We start from the raw sequence: 20,443 nt of genomic DNA, 5'->3' as shown, positions 1-20,443 counted from the left end.
AACCCTAGATTTAGGGGTTCAAATGCTTACACTACCCTATTCATGTAGAAAAGAATCCAATAATGACTTTCTGGGAAGTTGTGCTAATGCATTTACTCCAGATTAATTACCAAACTTGCCTCATTCAGAACTTCCTACTAGGCTATAAAGATCTGGGATCAGGTCAAGAACTCTGTTTTTAAAAAGTACCCTGGATGATTCTCAGGATCATCCAAGTGTTTGAACCACTGGAATAGAGCACAGTTTTCAGAAAACAACTACCTGCTTTCTATTACTTACCTGGAAGCTGTCAGTGGGTGTACAATTTAAATACATAGTGTAAATAATGAATTGCATTTTGCAAGTCATTTTTTTTTTTTTTCTTTTGGTTTTTGTTTTTGTCTTGTAGCCCGTGCTTCTTTGGTTAATTACAGATAGTAAGAGATAACCTTCCCAGTATTTCAGTGAAGAAATCAACATTTTGTCTGATATAAATTTGTAGAATTAGTGTTGTCATATCCTTGCACAGTTGAAATAAAATGGTATTACTGAAAAATTTTTGCAAAAATGCAGCATCTTACCAATAACTTAGGGGTAAGATAAATATCACCTCATGATCATATTATCCTTTATGTGCATGCATTTTATGGAGGCAAAAAGTGAAGTAAAGGGGAGGCAACTCCAAGGTCATGAATGCATTTGCACATTTTAAATGTTAAAGGGTATTTTAAAGGTTTATATGCTAATCTATTCTGGTTTCTAGTTTTCTTCTAATCTCCTTCTAAATTTTGGAAGTAATCTTAGTATTCACTTATAGATATCTTGTCCAGTTGTAACTTTTAGGCAGGACAGAGGTAATTTGGATTCCCGAGTGTGAGGTGAGAAGTGATGTTTAGATATAAGTCTAACTAAATTATACTCCACAGCAATGAGCATATGTTAGTGGATCCCACAGTAGCCATTAGGATGTATTTCATCTTCTCTGAATCCATAGCAAGCAAAACCTAATTCTACATGAATGTTGTGTATTTAAGTAAATATATTTTTAAGGCAAAATCTGACTTGTCTTTCAGACCTGAAGATTTATTCTAGTTAATAGTAATTAATTATCTGTTTATAAAATTACTATCTTTGAGCATTAATAAAAACTAGGTATGGTAGAGAAAATAAATATTCAAATAGATAAGCTATTGTGCTGATTCTATATTTCAAGAAATAATGATAGAAAAAAAGCATTTTTTAAGGGCTTTTTAAAAAAATGGGCACTTTTCCCAGCTTTTCTATTTCCTGTACATAATATGGATGTTTGTTTGTTTTTACAAGTTAACAGGGCCAATGATTTAAATTGTTATTGAAACATGCTTTGAACAATCAAGTGGCTTATGTTGGCATAGATTTGCTTGAAACCACTGGTATTTCTCTAGGGAGAAGTGGGAAATCCTTTACCTATCAGGCAGTGGATTTTTAAATTTTTATATTAAGTATATATATGCATTGATTTGGGTAGTTTCCCCAAATTTCTAACTGTGTAATCATTTTTGAAAATCCACATCTAGGTTTTAAAACCCAAAACAAAAAACCAACTTCTGAAAGCTTTTCCTGAAGCTTTACTTTTTGTTGCAAAGTGTAAAATAACTTTCTGAAGTGCCTTCTTTAAGTCCTGGTGGTGGTACGATCTGTGGTTTGTTTGGGGAGATTTTGTTTTCAGGAAAGAGTGTGTTTTCTTATGAAAGAGACAAGGGAAAGTTTTACCTGTCTCTCTCCTGTGTTCTTTTTTTCTCTCTCTCTCTTTCTTTCCTTTTCTTTTAAAGATTGGTGATAAGGAATTCTAACTACTTAATGAGATGGGAGAGGCCTCACTCCATTGGAGTGGAGGAGTCCAGGTGGAAGTTGATGGATTGGACAGGTAAAGAGAAGAGTCCCGCCCCCTCATGCCTATAGTTGGGTATATATGAGGGAACCTAAAATTATGTACAGAGAGAGAAAGAGACAGAAGGACTTGAGTTCTGTTATCTTCCTAGTAGATTTCTACTGTAAGGGTCTCAGAGGGGGTGGGGGGGTTGGCAAAATCCTGGAGCCAGAAGAGAGGACAGCGGCATTGATCAATCTTACAGCTAACATGTTGTACCTGGAAAACAATGCCCAGACTCAATTTAGTGAGGTAAGGCTTTTAGATTTTAGCACTCCATTTAGAGATGCTATTTTTATTTCTCTTTTTAAAATAAAAGCTTACATATTTGTGGTTCTTGGTCACCCAATGTAATGTTTTTGCAAACTGTGTATAGGAATCTCTTTTTCTTGGTTAATGTTTTCTGTGGTGACTGTAAGAGTGTTTTTAAAGTAAAAGATGAAACAGTAGGAGAAAAGGGAGAAGAAAAATTTCTGGGGAGATGTTATGTATTTGAAGAAGCTCAATATTCAGGAGTTTAGAAAATCACTCTGTATGAGAACAATCTGAGAGAGCAGATCATATTCTGCCAGACTCACTGAAATGACTCCTCTGTTGGGTTTTCACTTACCAGTAGGACAAATTTGTTGACTGTGTCTCAACTTAGTTAAGTTCTCAGTTTTGTCTCCAGACTTCATCCTAAAAGCAAATTAAGTGTTTTTTTTTTTTTTTTTTAAGTAATTAGATGAGATTTTTTTTTTTTTTTTAAGCCATCTCCGTTTTGAAGTCTGTCAATCCAGAGATCCACCTAAATCCTGAAGGGACTTCACTCAGGTCCCTATTGTCTGGTGATTTGACTTCAACTTTCACTGTATAATGAGTTATTATGGAGTGATGCATTATTAAATATTTATGTATGCATACATGTAAATGTATATTATAGCACATAGGATTTTATTTAAGGAATTAATGTTTGCCGCCCTGATCTGTCTTCAACACATTTGTTTCAGGGATTTAAATCTCTGAATAAAAAAAATCCTGAAGAGACTCTAAGGCTTTGAGGAAGTTTCCTAAGGTTGAGGGAGGTCTAACAACAATATTAGTTTACATTCCTCAGAATAGGGCAGCTGTGTTGACACTAATCAGACTGGGGAGGGGGGAGTGCAGTGTGAAGAGAGTGAGTTCAGTGTTTCGGATGAAAATGCTTGCAGGTGAATGCTTCAAAAAGTAGACTGGAGTATTCAAATAGAGCTCCTTAAAAATCAGAACAAAATGCACAGTACTCTGGGCAGAAGGCACAAGGGAAGCCTCCACACCGGCGACAAAGCCGGGCCAGTGCTCTCATATTGACCGTGCTATTGTCTAGACACCTGAACTGTGTAAATACAGCAGGGGAAATATCGAGTTATCTAAAGAAGGAAAAGGAAGTGCCTATTTTCCTTTAAAACATTCAAGTAGGCTTGCTTGTCCTCGGTGGAGAAACTTGAGTTTCTTGTTTTGCTTTAATATTGAAAGTCAGCTTAAAATGTTACTAAGCAATTACAAAAAATGGAAGTAACATTTATGATTATCTTGTTTCTATTTGATCCAATGTTGTCCTGTTTTGATCATGAAAAAAAAAAAGGAAAAGATCTGTCAGTCATATCATATTTGACTTTGTGCTCGTGAAAAATTTGGCGCGCATTTATAATCAGGTTAGGATTCCTGTGTGTGTAAATAAAAAGGTTAGAAACAAAAGTTGACTTTGAAGTATCTCTAAGAAAAGTATAAAGCTGATGTAAAGTAGAAAGAACTGATTATTCCTCAAAAAAGAAAAAAGAAACTGCATAAATACTGTGATGAGAAGCTATTTGTACGAATGACTGCCTTTTATGGAGGTAAAGGAGTCATGCTGTATGTGATAGTATGGCGTCCTCACGGTGAAAGAAAATACCTTTACACGAGTCTGCATTTTTCAAAACTTTAGGGGATGTGTGGTCAGATGCTGAAGAGACAGCAACTGTCTGTTTTCTTTTGAAATGCTAACATACACAGAAGTTACCGATGAAAAAAATATGGCGGCATTTCTCTACTGTCCTGTGTCTTTTCCTGTATTTTGTCATGATTTTTATATCCTTCCGCTAGTGTGTATAATATGTTATCTCCATGGCTTCATTTCCGTTCTATTGCTTAAGAACAGCTTTCTTTTCTGCATAGGGTTGAATAACTAGCCCTTTGTAGAAATGCAGTTCTACAAGGAGGTATACGAAATGCCTGGGACCACATGGCCCTGAGAATGTAGAAATTTCTTTCCAAATTTATAACGTCTTAGTATTCACCTTCTGATAACACTCATGAATAACCGTCAATACAGAATCAGCCATTTATGATTATCATATAAGACTTGTTTTTAAATTGTTAGATTAAGACTACAAAGGCATGCCACGTCCCGTGAGAGTGAAAATTATTTGAAAATCGCAACCCTTTCTCTGACTTCAAATAATGTTTCCATTGAACTTGCCAGCAACTTCCTTGGATTGGTAACTCAAAAACAATATAAGCAAGCTGTTCCTCCTCTTTCCCCTAACTTTCCAGTTCTTTGCCCTCAAGCAGAGAGGAATTTGGGGAAGCTGTTATTGAACAGGAAAGGGTCCGGAAGGGAGGGGAAAGCAAGTTGGATATAACAGGCTTGGCTTAAGGTTCCACCCTTGGGTTACAATGAAGAGGCCTCGAGCAAGTACCTTTCCAGTGCGCCAGGGTGGAATGACACAGCCTCCAGAACTGGTCTAAAGCTTAGAGAGAGAGGCGCCAAAGAAAGGAAATTCTTCACAGATTAAGTTGGAGTTCCATTTTCTTACCAAAAAACCTGGGTCCAGTGTGTGTATGTGTGTGAGAGACAGAGAGACACCGAGAGAGACTTTGAAAACTTTCAAACTCCTTCTTAGAAGGATGGTATTTTATTTAAAAATCCCTATCTGGGCTTGTGTATGAAGATGAAAAAGGACTGGTGAATGGGTTACAACATTCAAGACTTCAAGGCTCATATATTGAATCACCTCATTTTACAAATCGAGGTTAATGACTTCTCTTTCTGAGAGAGCTATAGCTGTAAAAATGAGTCCCTTTTACTTAACCTTTTTCTCTTTGATACCAAAAAGGAGAGAGTATACTCTAAAAAACGGCTATTCTGAGTCATGGCAACTGCTCCAAAAAGTTTCCAGAAAGAACTGGTATGCAAATCTAGTTGAGAGTAGGAAGAAAAGTGCTGAAGCAGCAGTATGAGCCTCCAATGACCTGAATAAGTTCAGGTCATTGCCAATTAATGGACCTCTGGGTGCATATTGGCAAGGAAAATAGTCTTTCCTGTCCCAATACCATTTCCAAAGACTGAAACAGATTTTTCCCTGTGGGAGTGGTTTTTATCTTTGAAGTGAATACATGAATTCTTTTAAAATTTCCAATGTTGTACCTCTGCGATTTTTAGCACCGTAGGTAAAATCACAGCGGTAAGAAACAGAAGCTGCAGACTTAATTCAGGTGTCAGGCTGGTTGCCGTTCCTCACTCCATGCTGTGGTCTTAGACTGCACTACTTGTTTTACAATTGGTTTCCCTCAAGCCCAGAAGGGACTGGGAGAAAGAGATCACAGATGGTAGATCATATTTTCCTATAAATCACTTATCCTTTACCTTGATAAGGTAAAAGCATGTTTGGTTTGTTTTGTTTTCTAGAAGAGCAATGATCCTCAACTGGGGGTGTGGAGAGACAGTAGGAAATATCAATGAATGGATGTTTAACTAAAACAATCAAAAAAATATTGGTTGCTCTTTCATCATATAATACATATTTTCTGAATACAAAGTTTGCTGAAATTTTTTTAGACAATAAGCACATACAGAATTTAGATTCTATATTCTTCATGTTAAGGGAGTATGTATTTGAGGTCATGAGACTTTATCAAGGAAGGATACAGGTCAGACAGTTGAGAATTCTGTTACCACAAATGTACCCAACCTTTCTTTGAGGGGCACATAATTGTGTTGGTAAGGATCTGTGCTGGTGAGTTAGAGGCGGATGGGTAAAAATGTTCCCTTTAGAGTAATAGTGAGAAATTAAACTTTCGCATATTGAGTTTTAAACATTACTACTTTAAACATTACTTGTTTTATATTAGTAAGTAAGGAAGAGACCCAAAAGACACATCAGTGAAAAATAACCTGGTTGTTTCCATAAAAGTCTTACTGTTTTGAAAATGGAAGTTTTTCCAAATCTCAATGAACTCAGAATTGTCTTTTGAATATATGATGAGCAAAAAATCAGATGGCTGGTACAGTCTTATTGTCCAGGGCCAATTTAGGGAAGGAGTTGCCTGTGAAGGACATCCAGTAGGGTAGCAGATTTTGGTTCTGGAAGAGAATGGATTGAAAGGTCAAGGTGAAACAGTTGATCTAAGAGTTAAGCTATAATTCTTATTCCAGATCTTCTCTTCAGGACACAGTTTGGAGGCACAAGAAAATAGGGACCTGTGGCTTATTGAGCTGTTATCTCTATCAACATTTTATAATTTTCACTTACACTTTTTAATAAAGTTGAAATGTGTCAATATTCATGAGGAGTGGTATTGAGGAGGAGAAACTGAAGTTATAAAAGGGACTACTGACTTACTCTGTGTAAATAAATATTTACTGAGCATCAGTTACATATAAGATGGTACATAGGATGTAAAAATGAATATGAAACAGTTCCTACACCAATAAGTAACAGTTTATAGGGAGAATGAAAATATACAGTTATAATTAATATAGGAGAGACCTTGAGTGTCATATGCGAAGTGTGAGCAAGATAATATAAAGTATCAAAGAGAAAGAGAGTACCCTGAAGCAAGAGGACCTTGCAAGTCTATGTATATGTGTGTGTGATGCGGATTCACTTGGAAGGATGAGTAGAGAACTTTCTAAAGTTTTAGAAATAAAAGAGGGAAGGATGATTTCAGGTGCAGAAACAAGCATCAGCAGAGACACAGAAGCAGGTGCATACTGGGGTCCTCAAATGTCAGATAGTTTTGATGGAACTGAAAGTATGAAATAATTAGAAAATAAAGATAAAAATATAAGATAGAGTGGCTCATGGAGTGTCCTAACACATTTAATATAGTGGCTATGATAAGCCGTGGAAGAATTTTAAACAGAGGAATGGTGTAATTAGGGCTGTGTTAGAGTGCTCTTGGGGGGATATAGGGCTTTGTTGAAGGCTGCCTAGAAGTATAAAAATGCATTTCTCTGAATTGCACATAGGGTGCTTGATTTTCAAGGATATCCACTGCCTCTCTGGAACATTCGGAAGAGTAGAAATGGATTGTTTCTAAAGTCTCATGCAACTTGTGTTTCTCTACACATAGCTCTCTTTCATAGCTATGGTTCCTGCCATAGATAAGTTGGGAACTAGTGGTCTTGGTATGTCCCTATTTACTCCTGCTATTAAAATGTACTTATCAATAGCACCCCTTTTACTTTCCAAAAGTGTTCCTCTTGGAGGATAAAGTATATGGTCATCCTATAAAATAAGACCCACTGTTTGTTTTGTTGGGTTTCCCTTGTGGCTCAGCTGGTAAAGAATCCACCTCCAATGCAGGAGACCTGGGTTTGATTCCTGGGTTGGGAAGACCCCCTGGAGAAGGGAAAGGCTATCCACTCCAATATTCTGGCCTAGAGAATTCCATGGACATATACTCACTCCATGGGGTCACAAAGAGTCGGACATGACTGAGCGACTTTCACACACACACCATTTATTCTATTATTCCCCCCTCCCTACCCCCTGACCCCCCAAAAAAAGTGGTATATATTTGTCTATAAACTAAATACAGTAGCTTTGATATCCCAGCCACAGATCAATTAAATTGTTTCCCTTAGGAAAAGAAGCATTTTCTTACAACCCAACTTACTGAGAACTAGTTAAGTATAGTCCTGGTGCTTGTGCTAGGGCACCAAAAGGAGAGCAGTTATAGCCCCTGGCTTATGAGAAGTCACAATCCTAGTTTGTACATAAAGTATTCATTCATAAGTGACTCTGGTTTAAAACAGAAATGTTGTAAGAGACACCAAGGTTTCTCAAAGACAGTGAAGTGGGTCAATCTGTTCTTGATAAGGGTAATATTTCACATAGTTTGAGAACTAGAATTTAGCCACAGTGGGAAGAGGGAAGGTCATTCTAGGTAGAAGGTAGAAGATTAATAAAAGTACAAAGAACAACTGCATAGGACCAAATGAAAGAGCATGCTATATTGACTTGAAAAGAGAATGTTGATTTAAACTGACCTGTGTTTAATCTGTATGTCAAAATGGAACACATGTATAAGAAATAGCAAAAAAAAAAAAAAAAAGGATGACAAGGGCTTTTATCTCACTGAGAGCTAGAACCCATGCATATTCGGAAAGCATGGGCCATGTTCAGAATTTGAGATCCAAACTTTGTCTACATGCTCTAGGAGTGACAGGTATCATCCTGCAAGAAGGAAGAAAAATTAGTCCAAATGATTGCTTGATTTGGGTGAAGTTGTTTCCTGTTCCCATTCCTTAGACCTCTGTAGAGATAGATAAGGTTTCTAACCCTTATAGGGAGTTGGTAATTGCATTCTTAAATTAATCAAAACTAGGAACAAACTCTAGACTGATTTTCTATGTTAATTAGGGTCAACTTTATTTATTAAGTAGTCATTTTAGAATGAGAAAAATCTCCTCTCTGGTCATTGCTCTAAAAGCAAATAGAGATCATGGAGCTAAATGTGACACAATATCCCAAGTATGACTTTTGTTCAAGGTGAGAATCCCAATTGGGAAATAATAGAGCAGAAGCAAATATGAATATATCTTTTAAGAAACAAATAACACCCTAATTTAATCAAAAACAATTACAATAATAAAATCAAGCTCTTGGTATTACAAACTTAAAAAATTTGAAATAAAATTTTCAAATTTCACTTTGGACAAGGATATACATTTTTACTTAAGATCTGAACAGAAATATTGGGGCAAATGTCTTTCTTTCTGTTCATATCATCTCCTTCCACAATCTCCTGCATCATTTCCATCTCACTCAAGATGAAAACCTAGGCAGTTAAAGAGACGATGGTGGGGTAGGCAAGGGCAGGTACTTGGGGAGAAAACTCAGTGACTTGATTAAAGGGCAAAGAGAGTCGCTAAGAGGGTGACTGAGGCTCTATGATAAATGGGGGGATGGCCAAGCTTGTATCTCATTCCTTTCTTGTCCTTACAAACCTAATCCTCTACTGATGTAGAGTGAATTTTGAAAATATTTGATGTTGAAATGTGGTTTGTTCTGCCTTTACCTCTGCAAACATTAGGGGAAACGGTGAAGTTCCACATATGACCATGTTGCTATACAACCTCCTTTGCAGAAAACAGTAGTTATCTGAAGTGGCCATAAAAATCTTTTCAGAAACAGTACTTTAAATTTCCCCGTATTTGATTTTTTTAAAATTTGGTCTGATATGTAGCACCCCTATCCTATACTCAAAGCATTCCTTTCCATTTTCTGCCTCGCCCCAAAAACCTAGTTCTTAATTCCAAATTTATTTCGCGTTTGAAATAATGACTAACTTTATGCAGTTTCAGTCTCTTTTCAAAGACAAAGGAAAACTGAGCTGTTCTGTAAATTTTGAGATACCTTTCCCAGATAATATTTACCTGTCAATTTAAAATTCAGTTACTGGTGTTAGGATAAAGCACATGGTGCTTCTAGGTAATGGAATAACTGGCAACAATAAAACATTTTTGGAATGTCAGTGGATATGTGTAAAGTGTAAACTGATATCTTATGCAAAAATGGTGATATGAATTGCATCTTGTCCGTGTTTCTTATATGGGACCAAAAAAAAAATTTTTTTTTTTCTTATAAAAGCTGAAAGAGGGAATTTTGAGTCAAGCTGTGCTGTTTTGCCAGAGGCGGAAATTTATGAAACACTCTCATCAGCATTTCTGGAAACACTACAAAAGAAATAGTTCTACTTTCTTATTGCTGCTAAAGCCACTAATAGGTGCAGTTTAGTATAATACCCCTATGAGCATTACCACCCCCAAAGCAAGCTTGCCTTGGAAAGAACTCTGTACAGGCATTTTCTTTTTCCTTTTAAGCTTGCGCAAAACACCCAAAGGGGCCATTTCCAATCCAGGCAGTGATCTTTCTCAAGTTCATTCTTTCTCAGATCACAGAGACAATGGGGAATATGCCCTGTTTACTCAAATCAGTCTGGATTAGTGTCACTTTATTGATGGAGTTAGAATTAAAAGGAAAACCATTACCCTCTCAAAAGGCAACATCAGATGTTTTGGGAATGGCTTGATTACTTTTAAATAGACCATGTGAGACTCTGTCACCAGGCTAAAGTTGAGGACTCCACAAGATCTACACAGAGAGAAATGGTCACACTGGATAAAGTACAAAGCCTGTAATAAGCCTTAGGCTTGGAAAATTATTTCAGTGGATAATCCCAAAGCGCTTGGAAGCCTGAAAATCAGAATACTGGAATTCAGAGAAGTTACTTTTGCTGCCTTCTTTCTATATTCCAACTCCACCTTCCATATATTTATCTTCAGGTCAGATCCTTTCCAGGTTTTAAAACCTTGCTGGGGGTACTGCTTCATCCTTAAAAATATCTCAGGTTTCATTGGCTGCCCTCCCAGAATCACCTAGACTTCCTCTGAACTCTTTGTGCTTCTCTGTTCCACCCTGATTGCTTCCCCAAGTCTATAGACTGGAAACTCTTAGAGGGTAAAGGGTGTGTGGTATTTATCTCTACATCCTCCCTGCGGTCACCAAATAATGTTTCTGAATGCATTGGAGGCATGTATCTGTTGCCACTGCTCGGAGGGTTCTCTTCAGATAAAAATATGGAGTATTATAAATACTTACAGAAATGGCTGTTTATAACTGTGCAGAGAGCAAGGCAACTAACCGCACACGTTGTACAAGCCTGGCCTCCACCTGAAGGTTCTGAATCATATGGCTTTCTCTAACATCTTGCAAGTCTGTCTTTTTTTTTTTTTTTAATGAGTCCAGCTATTTATTTCCTTATACTTCAAGTGGCAAAGGTTTTGAAAGAAAGAGAAGTTTCCTTAGTAAGGAATGGCTTGCTCTCTAACAGAAGTAAACAGTGTAAGATGTACTGCTTTCACTTAATTGATTACCTGGAGGACAGAGAATGTGTTTGAGTTTTCTACAAAACAGAACATATTAGATCTTTATCTTGCTTTGCAGTCACTTTGTAAATGTGTTTACTTGCTTCCACACTGTTCTCTTCATTCATTTTGTCCCCTGATGTCTCTCGATCATCACCAAGGATGTGGGTGGTTTGCTCTGGATGAATAAACTTGATGATTCGCAAACACGTTCACATTTTGTTTTCTATGGTGTCATTACTAAAGGATGCTTGAGAAAACTTTAAGTCATTTTGTTCTTAAATGTGGTGCCTCAGTTTTTTGTTGTTGTTGTTCAAATAAGACATTAATGAACTGTTGTAATTATTAAACTGATTGATTGATTGTTACTTTCATAGGGGAGTAAATAGAATGAAATGAATAGATTCGTGTCTTTTCAAAGTAAGGCATGACTTTGGCATAGCTGGAAACCTTGGTTTTATTTTGCAGTTAAAAGTGAATCTAAAAGAAACACTTCCACCTTATGTAAGTCACCATATCTAATTACAAAGCATAGTAAATCACTGAAAACTTTAATTATCTCAAATATAATGAAAATGTAGCAATCAGCAAAGAACTTGACAAGCAAAAGCAAATTAGAACTTGGAAACAGTGTTTCTGATTGAACATATATAAAATAGTAAAATGGAGGGGTATGGTCCTTATTTAATGCTTTAGTTTTCCAATTGAAGCTAGAGGCTAATGTTTCAACCTGGTGTGTGTGTGTGTGTGTGTGTGTGTGTGTGTGTGTGTGTGATGGGGGGTGTTAAAAGTCTGGAAAATGAAGTCATGAATTTAGACCATTTGCAAGAAATGGTTTATAAGTCTGATAAACTACTATCTCAGTTCCTCAAAACACCCAACACATTTGTAAGCCTTTAATTATGGCGTTATTCTAAACTGAATTCTAGCTAACTGGGCAGAAAGTCATGGAAATTAGAGATGGAAGGACCAATTCTGTGGCCTCTCTACCAGAAACTAACATCTTACTTGAAGCTTGTGTCTGGGTGGTTTCTCTATCCATAGGAAGTAAATCATTTTATGACCACAAAGATTTAGATTCTTACTGCTGACCTAGATGCTTGAGAAATAATATCTAGACCATCAGGTAAGAATTACCACCTTGGCACAAAAATGTGTATGTGTTTGTTTCAAGGAAGTAGAAGTCATTAATAAACTTCCCAGATAGGTGTGAGCTACCAAGTATTACTCATGGCCTTCTGAGTGACAGGACTGGCTATTCTGCTACTAGTTCCCATAAAAGCTAAAGTTAAAAGCACAATTCCCACCTAGCAGAACAAATCAAAGCACAAATTTAAGGTCATTGAGATTATTTGGAGATTCACTGTAACATTTAAGGGCAATGGTATGTAAAGAGGTGACTGATTTGGAGCCATTTACTTTAACACAAGAAAGCAATCCTTAATTGGGTTACAATTGGGTTAGAATAGAATATACTTTCTGAAGGTGATTTTCATTTTGAAAATTTTTGCATTTCTTAAATATTTCTTGTGCATCTACTATGTCTCAGCCATGGTTCCAGATGAGACTCCGCACTCAACAAACCAGGTATTATCTCTTATAAGTTATTCTCTAGCAGAGTAGACCAGCATTAAAAGTATTATGTAGTAATTAATTTCAATTATAATTATATGATGTAAAGGGGAAAGTTACTGTGCCATGACAATGTGAAACAAAGAATACTTACCTGAGCACTCCAGAGAGGCTTCAACTTGGACATGACGTTGAAGCTGAAAGACCAGTTGTGAAGCAGCCTGCAGGTACAAAAGGCTTGAAGACTGAAGGAGTTTGCTTTTGAAAAACTGAAGGAATGCCATTCTTTAGTGACCAAAAAGGAGGGTCTCAGATAGTGTGGTGTAAGGCACTTAGAGATTGGAGGCCTTGGGCTCTAGATTAGAAACCTTTTCAAGATGTTCAAGCATAAGAGTGACATGGTCAGATCTTCAGGGAATTTCCAGACATAGTACCAAGGTGCTGGGTCTCCAAATGAATAGTTAAGGCTTTATATCCTGTTTTTAATGAATGGAAAGCATTTTCTTTAGATATGAAATAAGTATGCTTTCGTTGAATGTAACTCTTAGATAAAGATTTCAAGCAGAAATCTGAGTGACTCCAAGTGAAGGATACTTAAGACAGTGGGTAAATCTCAAGCCAGATGTTCTGTCAAATCTGAGTTCTGTCACTTACTACCGTGAGCACTTACTCTTGTGGAGCTTCAGTTTCCTCATCTATAAAATATGCATGAAACATGAGATAATAATTCCACTAGCTCCTGATAATTAAATGAGTAAATATATGCAAAGCACTTAAACACTATAAGGAACAGAGTAAGACTCAGAAAGAATTTAGTACTAGTAGTAGTAGTAGTCAATAGTAATATAATACCTAAGATTCTTTTCCCAGAGGATTAAAGTCAGGATACCATACAGGGTTCAGATCATTTTAATCTTGATGGGTACCATTATTTTATCGAAATCAGTTTCATATCATGGTGAGCAAAACTATCACCTGTGATAAAACGTTAATCACATTTAATCACCTGTTTTTAAGTCAAAGCTTCTGAAATAGTTTAGACACATTGCCAAAGTTATTTTTAAATATTTTTAACTCACTTTGCTAAGTTGCTTCAATCGTGTCTGACTCTGTGTGACTCCAAAGACAGCAGCCCACCAGGCTCCCCCATCCCTGGGATTCTCTAGGCAAGAATACTGGAGTGGGTTGCCATTTTCTTCTCCAATGCATGAAAGTGAAGAGTCAAAGTGAAGTCACTCAGTCGTGTCCAACTCTTAGCGACCTCATGGACTGAAGCCTACCAGGCTCCTCCGTCCATGGGATTTTCCAGGCAAGAGTACTGGAGAGGGGTGCCATTGCCTTCTCCATAAACTCACTTTAAAAACCAGCAAAACATTATTGATGAGCTTCTAAAGTTACCATGGTATGTTTTCCCTGTAGATGGTATAACCTTCACTAAAGATCTCCATTACTATGTACTTTCTTTTCTTAGCATTACCATGTCTACTTAAAAAAATATTGACATGGATTGTTATAGATTGAAAATTTCCTCAAACGCATTTTTGATCTGACTTTAATTAATAACGCCTGGTTCACTTTAAAGAAACTAAAACTCTGTATACTTTGCCATATTATCTGGATCGAGAATTATTGAATATTAAAGTTATACCTTTCTGCTAAGCCCAATGCTTCTTTGGCATGTAATGGTGATGTCAGTTTCTTTTAGAATTGAGGATGCTCATGATAATAGTTTTATTTATTTGTCATTATTACTAAAAGGGAGTACTTAATGAAATCATAGAATTTAAAGTTTATTTTTCCTTAACTGAGCTCTACACAGTGTAATTTAGCTGTATTTAGATTGAATTTTAGCTTCACTATATTTCACACTTCCTGGCTTTTCAAGTACTATGGCTAATATTTGTTGACACTGTTGTCTACTGGATTAGCCAACTTTATATTTTTTTGTCTCACCTGCCCTTGTCAGTCTTGGCTGGAGCTTTTAGGGAGCTCTCTCTTAAGTTATGGAATCTGAGTTATGGACCTCAAAGGAATCTTGACACTTTGTATTAGAAAATAAAACATTCTGATAAACTCTTTGCAGTCTGTCTTTCTAGGTTTATATGTTTAAAACCTTTATTTTTACATTTTGTTTGTTATAAGGTATGAGTATATTTTACCTCTAAACACTTACTTTCTAGGATCATTTGGAAGACGAAAGAAATAAAATATATTTTCTACTTAACAAAACCTAGTTTTGAGAAAAATGTGACGCTCAGTACATTCTTAAGGTGGAAAGACGGTGCCTTAATTTGACATTAAAATACAAATATCTACTTGACAATTGGAGCACTTTCAATCAATTGTGTTTAATTCTAGCATGAAACAAACCATCATTCTTTGAGGTGAGGCAGGTGGTAGAAAACAAAAAAATGACAAGTATTTCTCCCTCAGGCAGTGCTTGTTGAAAAGTCACTATCTTGCCAATATTTGGGGATAAAAATGTAGTACTGTCTGCTACAGCATAATCGAATGAATGCTTTGCAAAGCCAGGGTCATAAAGAAAACTGTTTTCTTTTCCCAGGAGGGTTTTTAGAATGTTCAAAAAGCACCTCCATGAAGCCTGAGGTGAAAGGTTATATTAACTGAAGAAGCTATATATGCTGCCTGAAACAATTTGGATTTGTAGGCTTGCTCTGGCAAATCTATATAAAGAAAGAAGAAAAACACAAAAACCAGTCATCTCCTTTTTCGAAAGCAATCTTTTGGCATTATATTTAAATAGTATTGTAGATGAGAATAGTCAGCCCTAGAAGAATGTTAGAATGGTTCACCAGTATGTCTCATCATCAGATTCAATCTTCTCAATTTTATATAGATTTTACTTTATAGGAAACTACTGTCCAGGTTGGTTTAAGCACCTTATAAAAGTGTTAATTACTCAGTAGTATCTGACTCTTTGTGACCCCACGGATTGTAGCCTGCCAGGCTTCTCTGTCCATGGAATTTTCCAGGCAAGAATACTATAGTGGGTAGCCATTCCTTTCTCCAGGGAATCTTCCTGACGCGGGGATCGAACCCAGGTCTCCCTTATTGCAGACAGATTCTTCACTGTCTGAGCCACCACCTTGCCCAGGGGTAAATGACACATTAGTGGCAGTTGTGACTTTGACCCCATGTCTCAGTTCAGAGTTGTTCTGCACTACTAGAATCCATTTAGGAGTAAAAGGAGTGCAGAAGAATGTTCAGTTCCCTGGTCATCTCTAACAGTCAGGAATTAAAATTTCTTTCAAATGAAATTTAGTCAACTTATTGTTTCCTGTGACAAAGGTCCATTTGAATTGAAGCAAATAAGTTGACTATATGTTGCCAAAGTTACCTCTCCTATGCCTGACATGGCACTTATTCCCATTTTTTTATTAATCTCTTGCCATTTAGTATGGACTGTTGTTGTCATCTTGCCATAAAGTAGCTATTACAGATAGTAATATCTATGAAAAGCAGGACAGAGAACTTATAAAATTTCTCTTACACAGATAAATTGAAGGAGAGAGATTTTTAGAAATGGAATATGATGCACCAGTCATGTGACTTGATTAGACTTCTTTTTGATATTTAATTATTTTATAGTAGAGTAATTATAAAGTCAACTTTAAGTAAGTATAAACCCAAGCATTCAATATTAAATTTTGTTTACAGTGATATATACTGATATACATTATTACTGAGCTGATGAGAAGAAATTTCAGGCTCATAATATATTTAGAATGTAAGCTCATCAAACAATGTAATCCAGGAAAGAAAAATGAAGTGAAACTAAAGGGATTGCCTTTATAGAACACTTTTAAAATGATGAAAAGTCAGGAGAAATATCTCATCTTTATTGTTATTTTAATTCTAATCATCCAAACTGAAGAAATAAATCAGAGTCCGTAGATGACTATGAGAATCCAAAATAACTTACGGAAGAGATTAAAAAAAAAAAAATGAGGAAACACTCTTTCCGTATTTGGTAATGGCAGCTTTACTTGCTCTTTCCTACTGGTGAGAGCAGGCAGTTTGAGATTCAGCCTCTGGGTGTCCCTACACTTGCCATAACAGCTTCATGTTCTAGAACACCTCCACGGTGTTCTGTGATTAACCAGACTATTGAGCTTTCTGTCACCAGAGTGTGTTTTATCCTCTCTGAGGGCAGATCAACTAATTTGTGATGAAACTGAATACACTGAAGCTACAGATGCTGGTAATTTTCTACGGTCCACGCAGTATCTTCACTTTCAAAGTTATTTTTATAGGAATTAAAGCATCTCTTTGAGTTTTTAAAAAATATCCACTGTTTTACTTTACCAGGTTTATAATAGATACCAAATTATGTTCATTTTCATCTTTTATATTTTTTGGAAAGAAGATCATATCCTGTTTCAGACATGGGCTTCCCTGGTGACTCAGAGATAAGGAATTCACCTGCCAGTGATGGAGACTCAAGAGATGTGGGTTCGATCCCTGGATAGGAAAGATCCCCTGGAAGAGGAAATGGTAACCCACTCCAGTATTCTTGCCCAGAAAATCCCATGGACAAGGGAATCTGGAGGGCTACAGTCTGTGGGATCAGACACAACTGAGTGACAAAAATTTTGTGGAAAGAAGTTTGTCTCTTCTTCCAGACATGATACAGTAGATACATAACATTGTTCATTCATTCACTGAGTGTCTATTAAGTATGTTAAGGTTATTCCCACATCAATATACCTTGTGGTTAGAAAGGGACAATCTACTTCCTAGTACATTCCAAATGTACTAACTTTGTTACATAAGAAACACATGGGACGAGGGGGGCCCACAGAGTTCTTTCAGGGCACATTTTGTTATTCATATGAGTGTTTGAGACTACTTTACCTGGCATCATAAATTGGCATCTCAGTAGCATCCCAGCATAACACAAATCTCTCCCGTCTGTGTTTATGAAATTACAGACGATAAACAAAGGGTCCAGGTACTGCTTCCTTCACCCTGCCAGCTTCACTTGGTGGAAAATATGAAATAAATATTATTCACATTGACCTGGCAGAGTAGCTTCATAGACTCCAAAATGTGTAGTCATGAAAGGGCCCTGTGCTTTGTTTAATACTCTGCTGTCATGATTTTGAAACTCTTTATAATTTATGAACAATAGGCCCTGAGTATTCATTTTGCAATGGGCTGTGTGAATTTCTGCTGGTTCTGCCTACCTAACACTTGTTCGTGGCTATATCAGTCTGCCCTCTGCCTCTAATTGTACTTTACCGACATGTCCACTCTCTTCAAATCAAAGAAATAAGCAAATAAGAGCCCTTTGTTTTTGTTAACTAAATGCTTTTTAAATTAACTTCCAAAGTACTATTTCCTATGGCAAGTTTATGACATAAATTTTTAATAAAGCTATGAGAAGTCTCTAAGAAAATTTCCTTTTTTTTCCCCCAAGAAAATTTCTAATCATACTGTTCTTACTTTGGTGGGTTTGTTGTCTGTGTTTCAGACTAGTTAATACAAAGATGATATTGGTTTATACAAAAAAAGACAACTGAGTATACTATTTAGCTTTTGTTTCTTTAAAGTAAAATTTGAGGAAAGCTTAAACTGAAATATGTTTTCCCATTTTTATCTTGAATAGTTAGCAGCTCTTTGCTCAAACCTGAGAAATCTAGCTCTACACTATATAAACTGACGAGTCAGGATTGGAAGCAAATCCTATTGTTGTGAAGTAAAATATTTCACCCGAACTGTATGGGATTAAAAATTACAGCATGTAAAAGCACAGCCATCACCTATTAATGACTTGAAATACATTTTCTGCTTCTTTAGTGCCACCCAATATGTTCAGTCTCACTGCTGTCCCAGAAAGGTCTTCTTTGTACCTCTGAGGTAAATGGAGTTTCCATCTCTCTTAAGTCCTTCAAGTAACACAGTGTTTACTCACTGGCTTTTAAAGCTGGGCCCCAAACTTTTCTCTTTATATTTATTGGAAAAAAAAATTCAAAGGGCCATGTTTCTTTGTTCTTCTCCAAGCCCACAATTAGCTGAAGTTCCATTCTGTGTAGCTAGGAGGAGAAGGACAGGATTGACCTAACAGGCTTTTTTACTGCCTGTGAGAAAGTGCTCAGCGAATTTCTTTGTCCCTTTTGTCAGGGCCGACTGCCTCCCTAATTGTACTGCTTGAGGGAAGCACGTGCCTCTGGGAGCATTATCTGATTCCTACAGGACGCTCAGGAGTGCTTTGTATATTGACCCTTAACTTGAACACAAATAATAATTTCTTTTCAGTCCCCTTCCTAGACCATTCCCCCAGGCTTAGACACCTAAGAGCTTTAATTCAGCCAGGGTTGTGGACACCTTCATCAGGGCCTCACGTTTTAGTTTTTTTCTCTCACAGCTGTCTCACCTGCAGTCTGCCTCACCTGTCAAGGGGGAAAGGTGAAGAAGGAGGCGAGGAGGACTGGGAGCTGTGGAAGTCCGGGGAGAGCAGAGGCGAGACTAACAGCTGCTCTTGTCAGCAGGGGGATAAGTGTAAAGAGATTAATAGTTATCTGAAGAGCAAATGGGGACATGGCATTCGGCAGTGGAATGTGAATGTATAAATGTAATGGAATGGGCATGCGACTGTTAACATTTAGACAGATGCTCTCTGGACTGAATGGAATGGCAGAGTCCTTCTCCTCCCCATGTGAAATACTTAAAGTTTAGTAAAACAACTTCCTTACACTTAAGATGAATTGTTTTCAAGCATCAATTTCTTTACAAGTTTGTGTTCTCTTTAATTTGACTTTTTCTGGGACTCTTGGTTATATTTCACTTGAAGAGCCAGACTCCTCATTTTCTTTATAAAATGTGTACCAACAGGACTGCCTTCTCTTTGCTTCTCATTTGTTTTCCTATCACTAAATTGAAGAAACAATGAGGATTCCCTGTGTCAGAAGGTTTCACAAAGGGAAAACAGCACACGAGCTGGTGGCCGCTTCTGGAAAAGTGTTCAGTTTAACTCGGGAATGACTTGAATTATCTGATCAGTCTGACAGGTGTGATGCTGTAGACTGGGAATCAGATTTGGTTTCAAAATAACTACTCTTGGCTTATTAGCCAATGTTTGAGCAATTCACTTCCCCTTTCTGATAGTAATACAGTAAAGATTATTTTTGTCAATGAAATGAGAAGTTAAATCATTACTTCAATAAACATCTTATTGAATTATCTACTCAGTGCTGATTTTCCTAGAAGAAATACAATTTCTGGCAGAGAAACTATATGAACTAATGTACTTCTGAATTATACAAAATATAGAATTTTAACCATAACTAGATGATATTTCTCTTACACATGTTCTGCTTTAGAAAATAAACTACTACAAAGAAAATGAAAGAACAGATGGAAAATTAGGCTGTTTGGATGGTATCATGTTACCTTTTAAAATATATAGCTGCCTTTCTAGCCTGGATAGGAGGGGAGTTTGGGAGAGAATGGATACCTGAATGTGTGGCTGAGTCCCTTCACTGTTAACCTGAAACTATCACCCACTGTTAATCGCCTATACCGCAATACAAAATAAAAAGTTAAAAATAAATAAATTGCACATGTGGTCTCTCCTTTCAAATAATCTACACTAATTCCTAAAAGTTATTGTTTTGAGTGAGTAAATATACACACCATATAACTTAAGGTAAATATGATGAGGTTTTTAAATTGCCAATACATATGACAAAGCTTAAAAATCACAATTTTGCATATTTGTGAATAAAGAGATTTACTTAAGTATTTTTAGAAAAAAATAAAATACATAGTTGCTTCTTCCTAACATTGCTACTCCTTCCCCTCCAGTT

At 36.6% G+C, this 20,443-nt stretch overlaps 1 protein-coding gene across 11 annotated transcripts in view; it reads left to right on the top strand.

Moving 5' to 3' along the window:
- Positions 1-20,443, top strand: part of TP63 (tumor protein p63) — a 272,844-nt gene that overhangs the window by 159,679 nt on the left and 92,722 nt on the right. For 5 of the 11 annotated variants that reach the window (XM_061413168.1, XM_061413156.1, XM_061413167.1 and 2 more), the window contains exon 1: positions 1,916-2,140. The exons of the other annotated variants lie outside the window; for them this stretch is intronic. In XM_061413168.1, the coding sequence (XP_061269152.1) occupies positions 1,931-2,140 (210 nt within the window). In that variant the 5' untranslated portion in view covers positions 1,916-1,930. Of the gene's footprint in view, positions 1-1,915; positions 2,141-20,443 lie in introns of those variants that run through there. 11 annotated transcript variants of the gene reach the window in all.

The sequence above is a fragment of the Bos javanicus genome, chromosome 1 (assembly GCF_032452875.1).
Source record: "Bos javanicus breed banteng chromosome 1, ARS-OSU_banteng_1.0, whole genome shotgun sequence".
NCBI lineage: Eukaryota > Metazoa > Chordata > Mammalia > Artiodactyla > Bovidae > Bos > Bos javanicus.
The sequence above is the reverse complement of the archived record's forward strand: the minus strand, read 5'-3'. Positions and strand labels throughout refer to the sequence as shown.